Here is a 19,875-nt window from a genome sequence, read left to right as displayed (position 1 = left end):
CAGTCAGTCTACAGCTGAATCCGTCCCGCTGCTTCGGTCTCTTCTTCTCTGCCAGGGAAATGAAGCGCCAGACCCCTGGGCGAGGTGGAGAAAGAAATGCCCGCAGACTCAGAAGCTCAGACCTGGGCTTCTCCCCTATGGCTGCTTTCCTCCCCCCTTTTCCGATCGGATTGACGCAACTGTGTGTGAATTTCCTGGCTGGGGACCAGGTGGCTTTTTCCAAAAGCCGTTTCAGGCCGTCAGCGCACAGCCTCTCCATGTCTAATCAAGGGAGAGCGAACCGTTTTCCACACGGTCTCCATTTCCAGCCAGCTTTTTCCGCCCTGAGCCCGGGGCCCTCCGAGGAGGGAAGGTGTTACACGTGTGAATGACCCCACACAGGAACTCCGAGAGCCCGTGTGCAGTGCGGCAGCCCCCTCGGGGGTGCAAATCCATTTTGCTGCCGGGGCGGCCAAGGGATGAATGGGGCCGTTCTCTTTCAGGAGGCATGACTGATTTCTGGGCGAGGGATCCGGCCCCCCTGGCATTCCCACAGCTGTATTTATGACCCGCTGTGGTATAAAAACGTGGGGCCGGCCAAGCTCTGAGATCGAGAGCCGCCTAGAGACGGCAGGGACCACATCACTGAAGAAACGAGTGTTCTCCCGAAGCGGGCTCTTTGACCTGCCGGGCCTCTGTCCTGAGAAACATGCTGGCGACTGACCTCACCTGCTGGAGCCTGCTGGCTTTGTTGCTCCTCCCATGTTGCCTGGCTCAAGATGAATACATGGAGGTGAGCAGAAGAGCTAATAAGGCGGTGGCCAGAATAGTGCAGAGCCACCATCAGACTGGCCGTAGCGATTCCAGGAGGGAGCAAATGAGAGCACGGAGCCATCCTATGGCTGGGACTGTGGATAATAGCACCTCGGCAGATCTAGACCCCCCGGGCTCAGAGGTAGATGATCTAGCCCAGACTCCCTCATACAGAGTCCAGGTACTCTGAATTCATCTTCTAAGATAACTGTGCAATTGTAACGAGGTGGGGTTTGGGTACTGAGGCGATTTTAGGGGGATGCTTGAGAAGGGAGGCTTCGTGGAGAGTAAGCTGCTTCTGGGTCTGCGGGGATGCTAAGGTGGTTGTCGAACCTGTCAAAGAATCGCGAGGGTCAGAGGTGACGTGGAGTGACGATAACAGCCCGGGAAGCCGAACGCGCTGTGAGGGGAAAGTCTTGGATCTGGGTGAACGGTCACAGGGGAAGGGGAAAAGGCCGGGAAGAGTCTGGGGGTCTTTGGGTCTCAAAAGTGTCCTCTGCATTTCATCTGTTTACACGGGTCGGCCGCCTGAAAAAATTAGGGATTTCCATACACTGGGGTGGCCAAGACTCAAGAACTCAAGAGCCGCAAACCCCAAACCTTGATGTGGTCGAGAGCTGTGGATCCAAAACCATTCCTTTACTAGAATGGCAAGTGGAAGTTCTGGGGAGGTAAGGGGTGGGGGACGGGAAATGAGGGGGAGGCAGTTAGATAATAAGTAATTGTGCATGAGCCACAATTTGACCATACCTGACGTAGTCCTTAGCGGAAAGAATTTGACTGATGGATAGAATGCGGGCCTGATTTAGGAATCAGAAGGGCCTGGGTTCTAATCCTATTTCCTCCATTTGTCTGCTGTGTGACCCTGTGCAAGTCACTTCACTTCTGTGGGCATCAGTTACCTCATCTGTAAAATGGGGATTAAGAGTGTGAGCCCTATGTGGGACAGGAACTGTGTCCAACCTGATTAACTTGTATCTACCCCAGCACTTAGATCAGTGCTTGGCATATAGTAAACACTTTAACGAGTACCGTAATAATAATTGTTATTATTCTCTGGGCCTCAGTTACCTCATCTGTAAAAAGGGGACTAAGACTGCGATCTCTCTGTAAGACAGGGACTGTATCTGACCTGACTATCTTGTATCTATTCTAGTGCTTAGTATAGTGCTTGACACATAGTAAGCACCGAACAAGTAACAAAACCTAGCCAGGCTTCATTCTCCAGCTTTCTTCAAGCATCTGTGAGAAAGAGATCTTGCACTTGGTCAGCAATAATTAAACCTGATGGGGTCTATTTGTGGGGATATGTTTCTTTCCCTAGTTACCTGGTTTAGTTGAAATTCACAGTAAAGTTTAAGTTCACCTCAGCATGCATTCAGTTTCAGAACACTGAAGAGTTAAGATGAGTCCGTGTGAATTCTGAACTCTAAATGCTTTGTTTAAGACCTGATCTGATTTGTACTTAGGGGCAGATCGATCCAGAGCCTTAGCTAATGGCTGTTTATAACTTCTGCATGGAAATATGGAAGCTATGAAACTCTTTCAGAGAGCATGTCACTATTTAATAAGTTAGTGTTCTAGGGAGACAGGGTCATATGTGCCCCTGCAGAAGAGAGACAGTCCCATAAAGTGTATAAAGCAGTCAAGTAATAAATGATATGTAGTGAGCACTTATTTTATGAAAAAGTCTGTACTAAGGGCTTGGTACATCCCCTGCTAATAATAAAGCTTTCAGTCTAGACTGGGAGATGGGCATTAAAATAAATTATGGATATGTACATAAAGGCTGTGGTACTGAGGGTAAGGTGAATAGAAGTAGTTAAAGGATTCAGAGCCAAGTGCATAGGTGACACAGAAGGGTGAGAGAATAAGGGAAATGAGGGCTTAATCGGGATTGGCCTCTTGGAAGAGATATGACTTCAGCAAGACCGAAGGTGGGGAGAATGGTGGTCCGTTGTAAATGAAGGAGATGGAGTTCCAGGTCAGGGAGAAAATGTGGGCAAAGGGTCGTTGATGAGTTAAATGAGACTGAGGTACGGTGAATACACTGGTGTTAGAGGAGTGAAGGATGTCGACTGGGTTGTGATACGAAATCTGTGAGGTAAAAGTGATTTAAAGATGATGGTAAGGAGTTTCTGCTTGATGTGGAGGTGGATGGGCAACCATTGGAGGTTTTTGAGGAGCAGGGAAACGTGGACTGAACTTTCTTAGAAAAAATGATCTGGGCAGCGGAGTGAAGCAAGGACTGAAGTGGATAGAGACAGGAGGCAAGGTAGTCAGTGAGGATAAGTGCTGAGATTAAGATAGTAGGCAGTTTGGATGGAAAGGAAAAAGCAGATTTTAGAAATGTTGTGAAGGAAGAACTGACAGGATTTGGTGACAGATTGAATATGTGGGTTTAATGAATGTGGGTTACAGGCTTGTGAGGCAAGGAGGAGGCAGTGATGGGAAAGACAGAGTTTGGGTGGGAAGATGAAGTTTGAGGTGATGGCGGGACATCCAAGTAGAGATGTCCTGAAGGTAGGAGGAAATGCAAGTATGTAGAGGAGAGAGGTCAGAGCTGGAGAGGTAAATTTAGGAATCATTTGCATAGAGATGATAGTTGAAACCATGAGAGCGAATGAGTTCTCCAGGGTGTGGGCATAGATGGAGAAAAGAAGGGGTCCAAGAACTGAGCCCTGAGGGACCCCACTGTTAGAGGGTTGGGAGGTAGAAGAGGAGCCTGCACAAAAGACTGAGAATGAGTGACCAGAGAGATAACAATAATAATAATAATGGTATTTGGTAAGCACTTATTTTGTGCCAGGCACTGTTCTAAGTGCTGGGGTAAAGCATGGTGTAGTGAATAGAACACAGGCCTGGGAGTCAAAACGTCATGGGTTCTAATCCTGGCTCAGCCACTTGTCTGCATGTGGCCTTGGGCAAATCACTTAATTTCACTTGGAGATTGAGACTATCAGCCCTATGTGAGACAAGGACTGTTTCCAACCCCATTTGCTTGTATCCATCTCAGTGCTTAGAACAGTGCCTGGCACATAGCAAGCGCTTAACAAATACCAAATAATAATAACGATGGTATTTGTTAAGCGCCTACTATGTGCAAAGCATTGTTCTAAGAACTGGGAGGGATACAAGGTGATCAGATTGTCCCATGTGGGGCTCATAGTCTTAATCCCCATTTTACAGATGAAGTAACTGAGGCACACAGAAGTGAAGTGATTTGCCCAAAGTCACACAGTTGACAAGCTGGGATTAGAACCCATGACCTCTGGCTCCCAAGCCCATGCTCTTTCCACTGAGCCATGTTGCTTCCCTAATAATGGTATTTGTTACGTGCTTACTGTGTGCCTAGCTCTGATCTAAGCGCTGGGGTAGATGCAAGGTGATCAGATTGTCCAACGTGGGGCTCACAGTCCTAATCCCCATTTTACAGATGAGGTAACAAGCACAGAGAAGTGAAGTGATTTGCCCAAAGTCACACAGCTGACACGTGGCAGAGGCAGGATTAGAACCCACGAAGAACCCACGACCTCTGACTCCCAAGCCTAGGCTCTTGCCACTAAGCTACACTGATGCCACCAAAATGATTATTATTATTATAAAAGATAACAGGATTTGACACAGTGCTTGTCCCACAGAGAGATCACAGTCTTAATCCCCATTTTACGATGAGAGAATCAAGGTACAGAGAAGTTAAGTGATTTGCCCAAGGTCACACAGCAGGCAAGTGGTGGAGCTGGAATTAAGATAGGAGGAGATTAGATAGAAGGAGATTAGATAGGGATTAGATAGAAGGAGAACTAGGAGAGGACAGTGTCAGAGAAGACAAAGCTGGATAATGGGCATGGGAGTCAATAAGGTCCCCTTAATGATTCTGGGAAGAGAAGAGGGCAAGATAAAGCAGGTGAGAATGAATTTTAGATGGTCAATGTCAGTCTTCTGGATTCCCACTAGTGGCACTCCACTGCTCGTGCACGGGAGAGGAGGAAGCAGACTTGTAGAGGTGATCCAGGGCTGTGGGTTAGTCTTTAGAAAATTAGAGGGGTTCAACCGACTGGGGGTCTCTGTGGGGCAACAGGACAGATTTGTGGGGAACTGTTGTGCAAGACAGAAGACGGGGAGGAGACTGTGTTCAGACAGAGAGTTTTCAGAGTTGCTGAAGGTAAAGATAGTACAATGACAAGAGATGATGCAATTGAGTATGTGTCCAACTTGGTGAGCGGCTGAGGTGGGGTGGAGCAGGTCAGTGGAGTTGAGGAATGAGAGGAAGCAGACAGCAGAAGGGTCATCAGGAACATCTTTCCACTGAACCCTATATTCCTGTTGACTTCCATTTTATAACTGGAAGAGTGTTGTCCAGGAAAAATTTTGGCCCCTCCAAACATAGTTTAACCTGATGTAGCTACCTCAACAAGGACTACAGTTGTTGGCCCAACTAAGTTATAATCCTCTGGATTTTAAGCTCGTTGTGGGTGGGGAATGGGTCTGCCAAGTGTTTAGTACTCAATAAATATCTTTGATGATGCCGATATGTCCCTTACCAAAGACTGTGTGCAGTGAATGTGTCTACCAACTCTCTTGTATTCTCCCAAATGCTTTGTACAGTGTTCTTCACATTGTAAGCGCTCAAAAAATACCATTGATGATACTGATGATAAGTGCTTAACAGAGACTGTGGGCCAGGAATGTGTCTAACAATTCTGTTGTATTGTACCAGTTTCTCAAAAGCTTGGTAAAGTGCTCTGTACACAGTAAGCACCGAATAAATACCTTTAATGGTGCTATAAAATACCGTTATAATAACCATATCTTCTATCTCCCACTTATAATAATAATAATAATAATAATAATGGCATTTGTTAAGCGCTTACTACATGCCAAGCACTGTTCTAAGCGCTGGGGTAGATAACAAGGTAATCAGGTTGTCCCATGTGGGATTCACAGACATCATCCCCATTTTACGGATGAGGTAACTGAGGCATAGAGAAGTTAAGTGACTTGCCCAAAGTCACACAGAAGACAAGTGGCAGAGCTGGGATCAGAACCCATGACCTCTGACTCCCAAGCCCGTGCTCTTCCACTAAGCCCCGCTGCTTCTCATAAGAGCTTACTATATGCCAAGCACTGCTCTAAGCACGGGGGTAGAAACAAGGTAATCAGGTTGGATATAGACCATATCCCTCATGGGGCTCACAATTTTGATCCCCATTTTACAGATGAGGTAACGGATCCAGGGAAGTTAAGTGACCTGCCCAAGGTCACACAGCAGACTAGTGGTTAGAACCCGTGACCTCTGACTCCCAGGCCAGTGCTCTTTCCACTAGGCCATGCTGCTTCTCTACTTCACGTATTTATACCAAGAGAGAGCAGATCGGAGCAGAGCAGGGTCCATTTGTCCAGAGGAGAGGGTGCACTGTCTTGTCTCACCAGATATTAGGGAGTCTGAGAGGTCTCCGCACAGCTAGAATGGGTGTGACAGTCTGCAGCCTGCCTGGGGACCACTCCGACCTGAAGCAGTGGCGGAAGAAGCTGCATTTCTGTAGCTCCGAGCCTGAAACAGTCAGCTATCCCCACACCGGGCACTTCCACTGTATTCCTGAGATCCATCAGCTTTGGCGATTGGCTGACTCTCAGCCATTTCTGCCGCTTCAACCTCCTCCATCCCTCCCTTCGACCTTCCCGTTCTGAGGCAGTGGCCCAGAAAGGTTTCCCCCTTTAGCCTGTCCTAGAGGGAAGTGGAGCTGAGATGCTTCTGTGGTTCACCTGGAACCTTTCATGGAAACGGCAGCGAAAGCTCTCACTCCCTGCTGCTTGGCAGCATAGTATCTATCCACGATCGGGATTTTTGCTGGGACTATATACGTGTGGAAATGGAGAATGAACAGAGAGGCACCGCCTTTGTCAGCATAAACCTCAATTTAAAGATGGAAAATTCCACAGATTTGAAGAAACTCATATTTCATGTATTCCCTAATTTATCAGCTAAGTGACCAAAATCCCACATGTTGAGTTGGGAGATGCTTGTATAGGTATCCTTATTTAAAGTTCAAATGTAAAGGAATTTAAAAAAAAATACTTGGAATTAGCTAGACTTGAATTAGGCACTACTTCAATTTAGGAACAATAGAGAATCTAGTAATATATCTTCTGAATTGCATTCTCTTTTGAATAAGCAGTGTTGGTTTCACAATGTTTTACAACAGTTAGTCACTATTTTATTGTGTAATATTCAGTTTCAGGTCAGTGTTCTGAAAGACTAAAGAGTTTCCAAAGGTGCGGGGCAAAGCAACCAAAGTTCAATGGTGATGGTATTTGTTTACCAGGGAGTAGTTTAGGCACAAAGAAAACCTGGCTGCTTCCATATAGCCTTTACCATTAGCAACAATACGGGAAACCTGGATCTTCCCCAGGAGCCAAGCTTGAGGGCAAGACTCAGCAGATGTCATAAATCCTTTGAAAAATACTTTGGTAAGAAAACCTCCCTCCAGTAATAAAAAAGGCAAAAGGTATTTTTACAATGTGGTCACGGCACCTGTTTAAGCATTGATGCTCTTGCCTGAATTTTCATTTTTTGTGATATTATTTAGGAGCTTACTATGTGCCAGGCACTGTAGTAAGGACGGGGGTAGATACAAGCTAATCAGGGTGGACACAGTCCATATCCCACGTGGGACTCATGGTCTTAATCCCTCTTTCACAGATGAGGTAACTGAGACCCAGAGAATAATGATAATGATGATATTTGTTTAGCGCTTATTATGCGGCAAACACTGTTCTAAGCCCTGGGGTAGATAGAAACTAATCAGGTTGGACGCAGTCCCTATCCCATAAGGGGTGCTCAGTCTTAATCTTCAATTTTACAGATGAGGTAACTGAGGCACAGAGGAGTTAAGTGACTTGCACAAGGTCACACAACAGACAAGTAGCAGAACTGGGATTAGAACCCAGCTCCTTCTGACTCCCAGGTCCTTGTGCTACCCAGTAGGCTGCACTACTTCCCTTTTCCATTAAAACAGAGTTGCTCGAGAACATGCTCCTCGCGTTAAAGGAGACCTAAGGCTTAGCAGAAAGAGCACGGCTTTGGGAGTCAGAGGACATGGGTTCTAATCCCTGCTCCGCCACATGTCAGCTGTGTGACTTTGGGCAAGTCATTTAACTTCTCTGTGCCTCAGTTACCTCATCTGTAAAATGAAGATTAAGACTCCGAGCTTCATGTGGGACAACCTGATTACCTTGCATCTACCCCAGTGCTTAGAACAGTGCTTGGCACCTAGTAAGTGCTACAAAAATGCCATCATTATTATTATTATACCTGCCTCTCCTACAGGTTACCTGGTGAAACCTCATAAGGCTGACATTCATTTCATTTTAATTGCTGAATTTGTCCCACCTGCATGAAAATTCTTGGGTCTTTCCACTTTCCTCGTAGGGTCTTTTCTGCATTTGTCTCTGTTCTCTCAAAGAGAGAGCATGGCCCTGGAGGCCTGAAGAGGCAGGTGTGAACTGAATAATAATGGCTTCCTCAAGTTGCAGCGTGCCAGGCAGATGAAATCCAAACTTCAGTTTTCCTTTACCCAGGCCGGGCAGCTCTGAGGATCTAAAACCTGTATAAAAATGCTAAAATTGGAAATATTCAAGACAGCTAGTTCAAATGTGGCCCCAGAATTGCCTGTGTTCCAACAGTTCCATTTGAGCGCATATCAACCTCCTTTGCAGTTCGCGCATCACTGGTTACGGTCACCTGGCCAGTTAGACTCAAATCGTGTACTTTCATTCATTCAATCGTATTTATTGAGCGCTCACTAGTGTGCAGAGCACTGTACTAAGCGCTTGGAAAGTACAACTCAGCAATAAAGAGAGACAATAATAATAATAATAATGTTGGTATTTGTTAAGTGCTTACTGTGTGCAGAGCACTGTTCTAAGTGCTGGGGAATCAGGTTGTCCCACGTGAGGCTCCATGAATTTTGGGATTTGCTTGGCAGAGGTCCCCAACACTTGCCCATTCCTGAATAGGAAAGCCTGGAGGACTTCAGGACACTGCAAACACAAGTGAAAGGCCTAGCTTTCATAAAGTGGTTTTGGGGGCTATTTTAGGTGGGACGACGGATGAGGGAAGCCCAACCCTAAATTTCAGAACAGTTCTAGGACCCCCTTGGCTACCTTGTAAACACTTCTGGGCTGGAAGACTCTTTGGCAAATGGGTCAGTTCTGTGGACATTTCATGGTTTCTGAGGTGCTTGAAGGTCAGGATTCTATCCCGGGGTGTTACTCCTAAGGGGTTTAGTACTTGTTTGGCATACAGTAATTATTCAATAAATACCCCTGATATACTGACAAAGAAGAATCCACGAAACTGCTCCACCCAGAGAGACCCATTGCAGCTGGGAGAGGAGAGTGGAGGAGAACTCCCAAAATCTGGCCCAGGGTCCTGGACCCTCAGAATGGCAGGAAACCTGGACTTTGGGGGGTTCTAGTGACTCAGCTCGCTTTGCTGTGGCTGGTTGAGCCAGTTCCATTCTAACTTCTTGTGTTCAAATGATTTCTGTATTTGTTTGTGTAGCTCCAGAACAAATCATTTAACAAATGATGTAAGAAGCAGCCTCTATTCCACTTTAATCAACAGGAAACTAGAACAGCTTTACAGACCATCTACAGATCATCGAATCTAGGGATTCATAACCTTTATGTATATATTGACTTCCATGTCCTCTTTATTGACTTTTTCATCAGTGCTTTCTTTCGTGTCTGTATTTTTCCCCCTGCTCCGACAGAATAAATATAAAATGTCTGCCTGCCTCTCCCCTTCAATTGTGAGCTGCTTGAAGGCAGGGACAGGATCTTTAACTTTTATTGTACCCTCCCCCACTTCAGGACAGTGTTCTGCCACAGATTAGGTGCTTGGTAAATATGAATAAATGGAAGTGGCATTGGAAATCGCTACCCAGCCACATTTGAATGCGATCAGTAAGACACAGATCCTCTGACCTAAAAAAGAGAAAATCAAAGCAACTATCCTAAGCTTCAGAATATGAAGGCAGAAGTTAATGGAGGAAATTTCATTTGGTCTGAGACAGCTGGATGAGGTTAATGGTGTGAACTATTGGCATCCCCTGTCCTAAATAGATAATTCAAAGTGCAGGGTTTGGTACTGTTGTTATACGATAATTCTACCCAATAGGTCTTACAAGGCATTTTCCACTGAACTGCCTCACAGAAACACCCCATCGTTCGGTAATAAAAATCACTTCCAACATCAAGTATCTTATTTTTCCTACTCTGAGGCAGGAAAGCTGTCACAGCTATCTGGGATTAGGTAGGGGGATTACAGTGCGGAAACAGCTGGTCGGGCACCTCCACATCCCCATCCGGAGATAGCAGTACCTTACCAGGATAATAACAACAACAATAATAATGATGGTATTTGTTAAGCGCTTACTATGTATCAAGCACTGTCCTAAAGGTTGGGGTAGATACAAACTATGGTCCCTGACCCACTTGGATATGGTCCCTGACCCACTTGGGGCTCACAGTCCTAATCCCCATTTTTCAGATGGGGTAACTGAGGCCCAGAGATTTGCCCAAGGTTACACAGCAGACAAATGGTGGAGCCTGGATTAGAACCCAGGTCCTTCTGATTCCCAGCCCATGCTCTCTATCCATCTCGGCCCACTAGCTGACACTAGGCAAGTCACGTGCTCACCCGTCCTGGAAGCGGCCTACCTGGAGCTCGGGAGGAACCCCGGGGTAGCCCTTCTCCCCCTTTGGACCGTGCTGTCCGCGCTCTCCTCGGGGGCCCAGGTCCCCCCGGTCTCCTTTGTCACCCTTGGACCCCTCGTGGCCGGTTGCTCCGTTGTTGCCGTTGTTCCCGTGGTTTCCTTAAAATAACCGGAGAGGAAGTGAGAGAAGCCGGTATGCTTTGCAAATGGTGCATTGGGTTGGCCTTTTCTCTTGAGCAAAGCGTTCTGAAAATCATTGCTAAGGAGACTCTGTCCAAAATTCAAACTACAAAGGGGGCTTATTTAAAGCAGGCCAAACTTAAATGGGTCATGGGATCAATCTGCAATATAACTCACATGACTTCTAAAGCTGGTTCAGATAATGAAAAAATGGACCTCACTCTCTTTCCCCACCAGCAGCCAAACCTGCATGCACTAAAGTAAAGTAATGCATCGTTATATACATAAACAGCCACACTCTGACCCATAAATGTACACAAACACATACACACACCTTCCTCCTATCCTCTCCATCGCCCTCCTCCCCTCCCCATCACCCTGACTCCCTCCCTCTGCTCTACCCCGTCCCTGCCCCACAGCACTTGTGTATATATGTACACATTTATTATTCTATTTATCTTATTAATGATATGTATATATCTATAATTCTAATTATTTATATTGATGCCCTTTTACTTGTTTAGATGTTTGTCTCCCCCCTTCTAGACTGTGAGCCCATTGTTGGGTGGGGATTGTCTCTGTTGCTGAATTATATTTTCCAAGTGCTTAGTACAGTGCTCTGCACACCATAAGCACTCAATAAACACGAATGAATGAATGAATACACACACAAACTCAAATACATGTATCTACTACTTCTATAAACAAACACCTGTACGTCCCATATCTTTTGAATAAATCCACATACACTTGCTAAAGAACACACATATATGAACTCCTGGATTTCACCTCAGGAGACAGTTCCGTCTCATGTGGAGATAATCAAGATGATAATAATAATAATGTTGGTATTTGTTAAGTGCTTACTATGTGCAGAACACTGTTCTAAGTGCTGGGGTAGATACAGGGTAATCAGTTTGTCCCACATGAGGCTTACAGTTAATCCCCATTTTACAGATGAGGTAACTGAGGCACAGAGAAGTTAAGTCACTTGCCCACAGTCACACAGCTGAGCCAGGAGCCAGGAATAATAATAATGTTGGTATTTGTTAAGCGCTTACTGTGTGCAGAGCACTGTTCTAAGTGCTGGGGTAGATACAGGGTAATCAGGTTGTCCCACGTGAGGCTCACAGTTAATCCCCATTTTACAGATGAGGTAACTGAGACACAGAGAAGTTAAGTCACTTGCCCACAGTCACAGCTGAGCCAGGAGTAGCAGAGCCAGGAGTCGAACCCATCACCCCTGACTCCAAAGCCCAGACTCTTTCCATTGAGCCATGCTGCTTCCCCTCCCCTGCCTGCAACGGGCTTACAGTCTACCTTCTGTGTATACATGGGTGAATGTAGGAGCAGCAGAGAGTGTATCAGAGGGAGAAATTGAAAGAGGCATATACCTGAGCATGGGTGCAGGGGCAGAGGTGGGACTACTGCCCAGTGCCCTGCCCTGGTCAAGGAGATCAAAGGGGCCACTGTACTTATTGAACACTTACTATGTACAGAGCATCGTACTAAGCACTTGGGAGAGTATAATATTACAATATAACAGACACATTCGCTGCCCACAGTGGGTTTACAGTCTAGGGGATTAATTTACAATCTAGAGGAGTTGAGGATTTCCGTTCATTTAATTGTATTTATTGAGCACTTACTAAGCGCTTGGGAGAGTATAATATAACAATCTAACAGAAACATTCACTTCCCACAATGGGTTTACGGTCTAGAGGATGAACTTAGAACCTAGAGGATTTGAGGATTTCCATTCATTCAATTGTATTTATTGAGCATTTACTAAGCGCTTGACTTGGGAGAGTGCAATATAACAATAAAGAGACAAATTTCCTGCCCACAGTGACCTTACCGCCTAGAGAAGAGCTTACAGTCTTGTGCCACTGCACACTCTTCTGGGCTGAGTTTACACCAGTTACATCCAGTTCTTCCAGTCCCAGAGCAGTGCTCACCCTCCTTGGGGGAACTCCAGAGCTGGGCTGAAGGGCAGCTTGGCCCTGCTCAGCGGCTGAGAGAGTATTTGCAGAGTAGGTGTGATGGGAAGCATGTCATTCATTCATTCATTCATTCATTCATTCATTCATTCAATAGTATTTATTGAGCACTTACTATGTGCAGAGCACTGTACTAAGCCCTTGGAATGGACAATTCGGCAACAGATAGAGACAGTCCCTGCCCATTGACAGGCTTACAGTCTAATCGGGGTAGACAGACAGACAAAAACAATAACAATAAATAGAATCAAGGGGATGAACATCTCATTAAAACAATAACAATAAATAGAATCAAGGTGATGTACATCATATTAACAAAATAAATAGGGTAATGAAAATATATACAGTTGAGCGGACGAGTACAGTGCTGAGAGGAGGGGAAGGGAGGGAGGAGGAGCAGAGGAAAAGGGGGGAAAGGGGGCTTAGCTGAGGGGAGGTGAAGGGGGGGCAGAGAGGGAGCAGAGGGAGCAGAGGGAAAAGGGGAAGCTCAGTCTGGGAAGACCTCTTGGAGGAGGTGAGCTCTCAGCAGGGTTTTGAAGAGGGGAAGAGAGTTAGTTTGGCGGAGGTGAGGAGGGAGGGCATTCCAGGACAGCGGGAGAACGTTGGCCAGGGGTCGACCGGGGATGGTGAGGAGGTGGGCCACAGAGGAGCAGAGTGTCCTAACGAGGTTTCACTGGGTGACCATCAGGAGGTGCAGAGTACAGTTCACTCAGTTACTGAACAGACGGGCTTGTGGTCCTGACCTCGGGATAGTGAAAACTTGCATTAGAGTATTCGTGCCTTCATGTGCATATAACAGTTTCTTCAACATCGCATCACATTATATCCAGATAGGTATGTGTTGTCAGATCCTGGCTCCGCCGCTTGTCTGCTCTATGACCTTGAGCAAGTCACTTCACTTCTCTAAACCTCAGTTAACTCATCTGTAAAAAAGGAATTAAGACCGTGAGCCCAATGTGGGATAGACACTGCGTCCAACCTGATTAGCTTGTATCTAACCCAGCTCTTAGAACAGTGCTTGGAACATAGTCAGCCGTTAGCAAATATCATCATCATTCCCCAACACCTTCCCGTCCAAAATAAGTAGTGAAAATGCACATTCTGGTGACCTTTGCTCAGTGAAAATGGAGAAAATTCCTATTTATGCAAAATTCTCTAGTGATACTATTCATTGTTTTATTAAGCACCTACTATGTACCCAAGCCTGTGCTAGTAAGAATAATTGTGGTATTTGTTAAGCACTTATTATGTGCCAGGCACCGTATCAAGCACTAGGTTAGAGACAAGATCATCAGTTCGGACACGGGCCCTGTCCCACATCAGGCTCACAGTCTCAGAGGGAGGAAGAACAGATATCGAATCCCCAATTTGCAGATGAGGAAACTGAGGCACAGAGAAGTTAATTGACATGGCCAAGATCACACAGCAGCAAGTGTGATCAGACACGGGATTAGAACTCAGTCCGTCTGACTCCCAGACCCGTGCTCTTTCCATTAGACCACTCTCCAAGCCGCCTCGAGATGATGTCTGAGCCCAAACTGCTGGAGGTTTATGGATACTCTTGTTCAAGAAATCTTGGCAGAAACCTCAGGGCAGGAATGGGTGGAAAACAGTCTGACTCCATGTTTGGGTAATTGTCTGGTGAAAATTAGAGGATTAGAGATCCTTACCCGTGGTGTGGGACCCTGGCTTTCTGCTCAGATTCCAAAGTGAAAAATCATTCAATTGTCCAAGGGAATTGAGCCAGGGAAAACCCTGACTTGAGTCTCTAGGGACTCACCCTCCCTTCCTTTCTGTTTTCCAGAAATCCCCTAGCAACAACTGCTTTTCATGCTTATTCCTAAATTCGAGTCAGCTCCAAGGAGAGTTTCCACAAATTCTTTGTAGGACACAATCAACAGGGGCTTTGCCAGCTTAGCTCGGATGTCACGTCCTACAGAGAGGAACTTCTGCCGTGCAAGTCTAGCCTTCGCTTTGCTATTTTGATATTTGAAGTGAGACAAAACATTAGATTAGATAGTGCCTTCGAAGAAAATAATTTCATAGGCCCAACACCCTGAATTTGAACTGAATGGGTATTACTGACTCCTCTACTCTGTGGAAGTGAGTGAAAAATCAAGGTTGGCAACAGTTGAACCCCGTGTTTAATTGACAAATGTAGCAGAAATGTTAACATCCCCTTTCACACCAATTTAAGGCACACATTCCTGAAGGGACAACACAGAGATTCTGGTTCACAATGCATCTTTATTTATGAAATTACTATTATTATTCATTCAATCATATTTGTTGAGCACTTACTGTGTGCAGAGCACTGTACTACGTGCTTGGAAAGTACAAATTATTACTAATAGTACTCCTCCTCCTCCTACTAATAATAATGGCATTTGTTGAAATCTTACTCTGTATCAAGTATTGTACAAAGGACATCCCACTTCCCCCACTTCCACTAGCTCCTGTTCCAAATTTCACCACCACGGCATTATCTGGAAGGCAGAATCCCAGCACAGAAAAGATGACACATTTTTACTAATAACAAATCCCTTCCAATCATGTAAATTCCTTCCAATGCTTCCTCCAAATTAGCATAATTCTCTCCTCTTATTTTACTTGCCCATTTTCCCCACTGACCAGTTCAGGGTTGTCGGCACTTGCTCCCCCTGGTTCCCCTGCTGAACTCATCATAAATATTTTTATGCTTGTCTTCCCCATTGGAGTATAAACTACTTATGGATATGGCATGTACCACTTTCTTACTCAGTAAATGCTACTTTGACTACTACTAGGTGAAACAAAATTCAGTTTGGTTGTCAGGAATGGTCCCTCATTCTGAGCCACTTTCCCCTCTGACTTCATCTTGGCTTTCCTCCAATCAATGACCTCTGTCAATACTTTTAAGTCTCTGCCATTCCGTGGCAGACTTTGTTACATTGTGCTGTCCCAAGTGCTTGCTACAATGCTCTAAGCAGGTGGCTCAGTGGAAAGAGCCCGGTCTTGGGAGTCAGAGGTCATGGGTTTGAATCCAAGCTCTGCCACTTGTCAGCTGTGTGACTGCGGGCAAGTCACTTCACTTCTCTGTGCCTCATTTACCTTATCTGTAAAATGGGGATTAACTGTGAGCCTCACGTGGGACAACCTGATTACCCTGTATATACCCCAGTGTGTAGAACAGTGCTCTGCACATAGTAAGTGCTTAACAAATACCAAAAAAAAAACCCCAAAAAAACCAATAAGCACTCAATAAATAGACTTGATGGATGGATTGATTGATTGATGGATTGATTTTTCCTGATAGCAAGAGATACTGAATGAAGGCATCTCTAGCAAAAACAGATAAACTAAGGATGGTAGGCACAGGCAAAAACATATGCAGGAATTTGTGTTTGATGCACTGTTAAAATTAGTAGAACTTCTGTTAATAATATTTTTAAACTTCATGAGAAAAAACAACAGCATTTTTACATGATACAGTGGTGCGTCTATGAAAAACTGCCATTTCTGCTTGTAACTTTGTAGTCAAAGTTAGTCAAAGAAAGCCACTCTGCTGAGAAGCTCTTAGGACACTCCGAATGCCCAGTGTGTTCAGGGAAAAATTGTGTGGCTAAATAACACATTGTGTTTGTTGATACTCTCCTATGAATTGACATCTTATCATTCATTCATTCATTCTTTCATTCAATAGTATTTATTGAGCGCTTACTATGTGCTAAGCGCTTACACTGTACTAAGCCCTTGGAATGTGCAAATCGGCAACAGATAGAGACAATCCCTGCCCATTGACGGGCTTACAGTCTAATCCGGCGAGACAGACAGACAAAAACAATAGCAATAAATAGAATCAAGGGGATGTACATCTATCATGGTAAGAGAGTTTGCATACGCTGATGAAGCTTAGAGCTATGCCATATAGGGCTAGCCATAATGGAAAAGTCTAAGCCGAAACATCAAAGTCAATTCACCTGTGCTGGGCAGCAGTGGCTTGGGAAAGAGTCAAAGACAGATGATCAAGGGGTCAAAACATTGATCAAAGACAACAGCAGACACTCAAGAAGACAATGATAAACCACCTACATATATTTAGAGAAGCAGCGTGGCTCAGTGGAAAGAGCACGGGCTTTGGAGTCAGAGGTCATGGGTTCAAATCCCGGCTCGGCCATTGTCAGCTGTGTGAGTTTGGGCAAGTCACTCAACTTCTCGGTGCCTCCGTTACCTCATCTGTAAAATGGGGATTAAGACTGTGAGCCCCACGTGGGACAACCTGATTCCCTTGTGTCTACCCCAGCGCTTAGAACAGTGCTCGGCACATAGTAAGCGCTTAACAAATACCAACATTATTATTATATTTACCAAAAAACTCTATGGATACACATAGCAGAACGATTTTATGATAGAAGATGGTACGTTCTGAAAAAGCTGTGTCCATGGAGTCGTTATGGGTTGGAAGAGACTCAACGGCATTTGAGGACTTTTGTTAATGGCTTTATATATTTTCGAAAGCACTTGCACATTGAGAGAGAGGTAGATGTTATGATCTTTATAGATGAGGAAACCGTTGCCCAGAGAGGGCAGGTGCCTTGCCCAAGTTCACAGAGCAGATAAGTGGGAAAGCTAGAAATAGAACCCAGGTCCTCTGACTCCACCAGACTCACTCTGCCTCTCTACATACCATCTCCATTAAGGGCTGTCTTAGCTGCCTTCAGGCTTGCTGATAATTTGGAAAGAACAAGGAATCTCTCCTCAATTCCTTCCCAACAGTGAAATGTCCGGTTTTTGTTGCCATTAGTTGAAGTTGGAGGGGCTTCCTTCAGCAACCCCACTTTTTTCATCGTTTTTGTTGCCATTAATTGAAGTTGGAGAGGCTTCCTTCAGCCACCCCTCTTTTTTATGGTATTTGTTAAGCACTTAATATGTGCCTATCACTTGTACGAAGCACTGGGATAGATACAAGTTAATCAGGCTGGATACAGTTCCCACTTGGGGCTCACAGATGAAATCCCCATTTTTACAGAAGAGGTAACTGAGGCACAAAGCAGTTAATCGACTTGCCCAAGGTGACACAGCAAAGAAATATCAGAGTCAGAATTAGCACTCTTCTTTGGAAGTTCGTGAGGTTTTTTTTTCTCTCTCAATCAATCAGTGGTATTTATTGAGTGCTTACTATATGCAGAGCAGTGTACTAAGTGCTTGGGAGAGTACAGCGGAATTAGCAGACATGTTTCCTGCCCATAATGAGCTTACAGTCTACAGCTCTCGTTCCCTTTCCTCCCCCTTCTGCTTCCCCATATTTCACATGGATGTGACCAAAACTTTTTTAGGGTATTGAACAAGTAACGGGGCTTTCACTGGCAGATTTTTCACTTGCTTATGTTTAGGCTGCTGAAAATGCATGTAGTTATCAAAACAAGATATGCATTGAGACTACCCAGGTGTGTCGTGAACTATTAACATTCATTTGGAACTTCTATCTGTCTCTTTTAGGCATCGCAACCTGGGGCCCACCCGCCGGACTGCAGCAAATGTTGCCATGGAGAATTTGGATTCCGGGGTTACCAGGGCCCCCCAGGCCCCCCAGGTCCACCAGGCATGCCAGGTAAGTACTAAAGGCAAACCCTGAATCGTACGCTGGTTGACAGTGGCAACCCCTTGCCAAGAGTAGTGGTTAGCAAGGATGATAACCTCATCCATTCTACTCCCACTTCATCGATTGATAGAATTTACTAAACACCTACTATGAGCAGAGCATTGTCCCACGTGCTTGGTAGAGTACAATAGAAAGATAAGACCTTACAATATGCTTTCGAGGAGAATGGGGGAGACGGGAAGACACAAATAATGTACGCAGAGATTGTTAACTCCTTGTGGACATGGAATGTGTCTACCTACTCTGTTGTACTCTCCCAAACTCCAAGTTCAGTGCTCTGCACAGAGTAAGTACTTATTAAATGCCATTGAGCGATACGAGGAAATTATAGATACAAAGAGTGATAATCTTGCTATCACTATGTTTATTCACTTACCTTTAGTACTTATGCACCTCCTCACCTTACCTTAACTTAAGGTAACCAGTGCAGTCTAGTGGATAGAGAACGGACCTGGGAGTCAGAGGCCCTGGGTTCTAATCCCAGATCTGCTGCTTACCCGCTGTTCTTGTCTGTCCATCTCCCCCGATTAGACTGTAAGCCCATCAAACGGCAGGGACTGTCTCTATCTGTTGCCGACTTGTTCATTCCAAGCGCTTAGTACAGTGCTCTGCACGTAGTAAGCGCTCAATAAATACTATTGAATGAATGAATGAATCTTAGGCAGGTCACTTAACTTCTCTGCACCTCAGTTCCCTCAACTGCAAAATGGTGATTTAATATCTGTCTTCCCTTCTACTTATTCTGTGAGCCCCATGTGGGACTTGATTATTCTTTATCTACCCCAGCACTTTGGACCATGCTTGGCACTTAGTAAATGTTTAACAAATACCACAATCATTATTATTATTACATTATTATTATTATTATTATTATTATTAAAATTTTATCTATTTTTTCCTCCCAATCTCTGCTATGAGGAAAGCAACAATTACTGATAGCAGAGATTGGGAGGAAAAATAGATAAAATTTTAATAATTGTAGCTCTCCTCCAACAATCTGTGAATGGCTGATGTCTGTCTCTCTGTTTATCTCCCTTGTTATAGCTATTCCTGAAAGCAGCAACTGGGCCTCTTAGCTATACCTTCTCAAACACTTAATACAGTGCTCTGCACACAACCGATGTCCAGTTAATTTTGCTGCCAGTAAATGAACACAAATGAGCAACAGCATGGCCTAGTGAAAAGAGCATGGGCCTGGAAGTCAGAGGACCTGGGTTCTAATCCCAGCTCTGCCACTCGTCTGCTATGTGACCTTGCGCAAGTCACTTCATTTCTCTGTGCCTCAGTTATCTCATCTACCAATGAAGATTAAGACTATGAGCCCCTTATGGGACATGGGCTGTGCTCCACCTGATTAGCTTGTATCTACTTCAGTGTTTAGTACAGTGTCTAGCACATAGAGTTTAGCAAATACCATTAAAAATGCATAAATCTGTATGTACTAAATTGTGGCCTAATCTGGGAGGTTTTTTTTAAATGGTATTTGTAAAGTGCTTACTATAGGATGATGGAATTAATGCCATTTCTTTTCAGGGAGGCA

The 19,875-nt window shown here is 44.9% G+C and overlaps 1 protein-coding gene across 1 annotated transcript in view; it reads left to right on the top strand.

Annotated features, from left to right (window-relative positions):
• Positions 1-363: 363 nt before the first annotated feature.
• Positions 364-19,875, top strand: part of C1QTNF3 (C1q and TNF related 3) — a 35,900-nt gene continuing 16,388 nt past the window's right edge. The window contains exons 1-2 of the mRNA XM_029059381.2: positions 364-973; positions 18,173-18,284. Of these exons, the coding sequence (XP_028915214.1) occupies positions 689-973; positions 18,173-18,284 (397 nt within the window). The 5' untranslated portion in view covers positions 364-688. The remainder of the gene's footprint in view (positions 974-18,172; positions 18,285-19,875) is intronic.

Source organism: Ornithorhynchus anatinus, chromosome 3, assembly GCF_004115215.2.
Source record: "Ornithorhynchus anatinus isolate Pmale09 chromosome 3, mOrnAna1.pri.v4, whole genome shotgun sequence".
NCBI classification, from domain to species: domain Eukaryota; kingdom Metazoa; phylum Chordata; class Mammalia; order Monotremata; family Ornithorhynchidae; genus Ornithorhynchus; species Ornithorhynchus anatinus.
The sequence above is the reverse complement of the archived record's forward strand: the minus strand, read 5'-3'. Positions and strand labels throughout refer to the sequence as shown.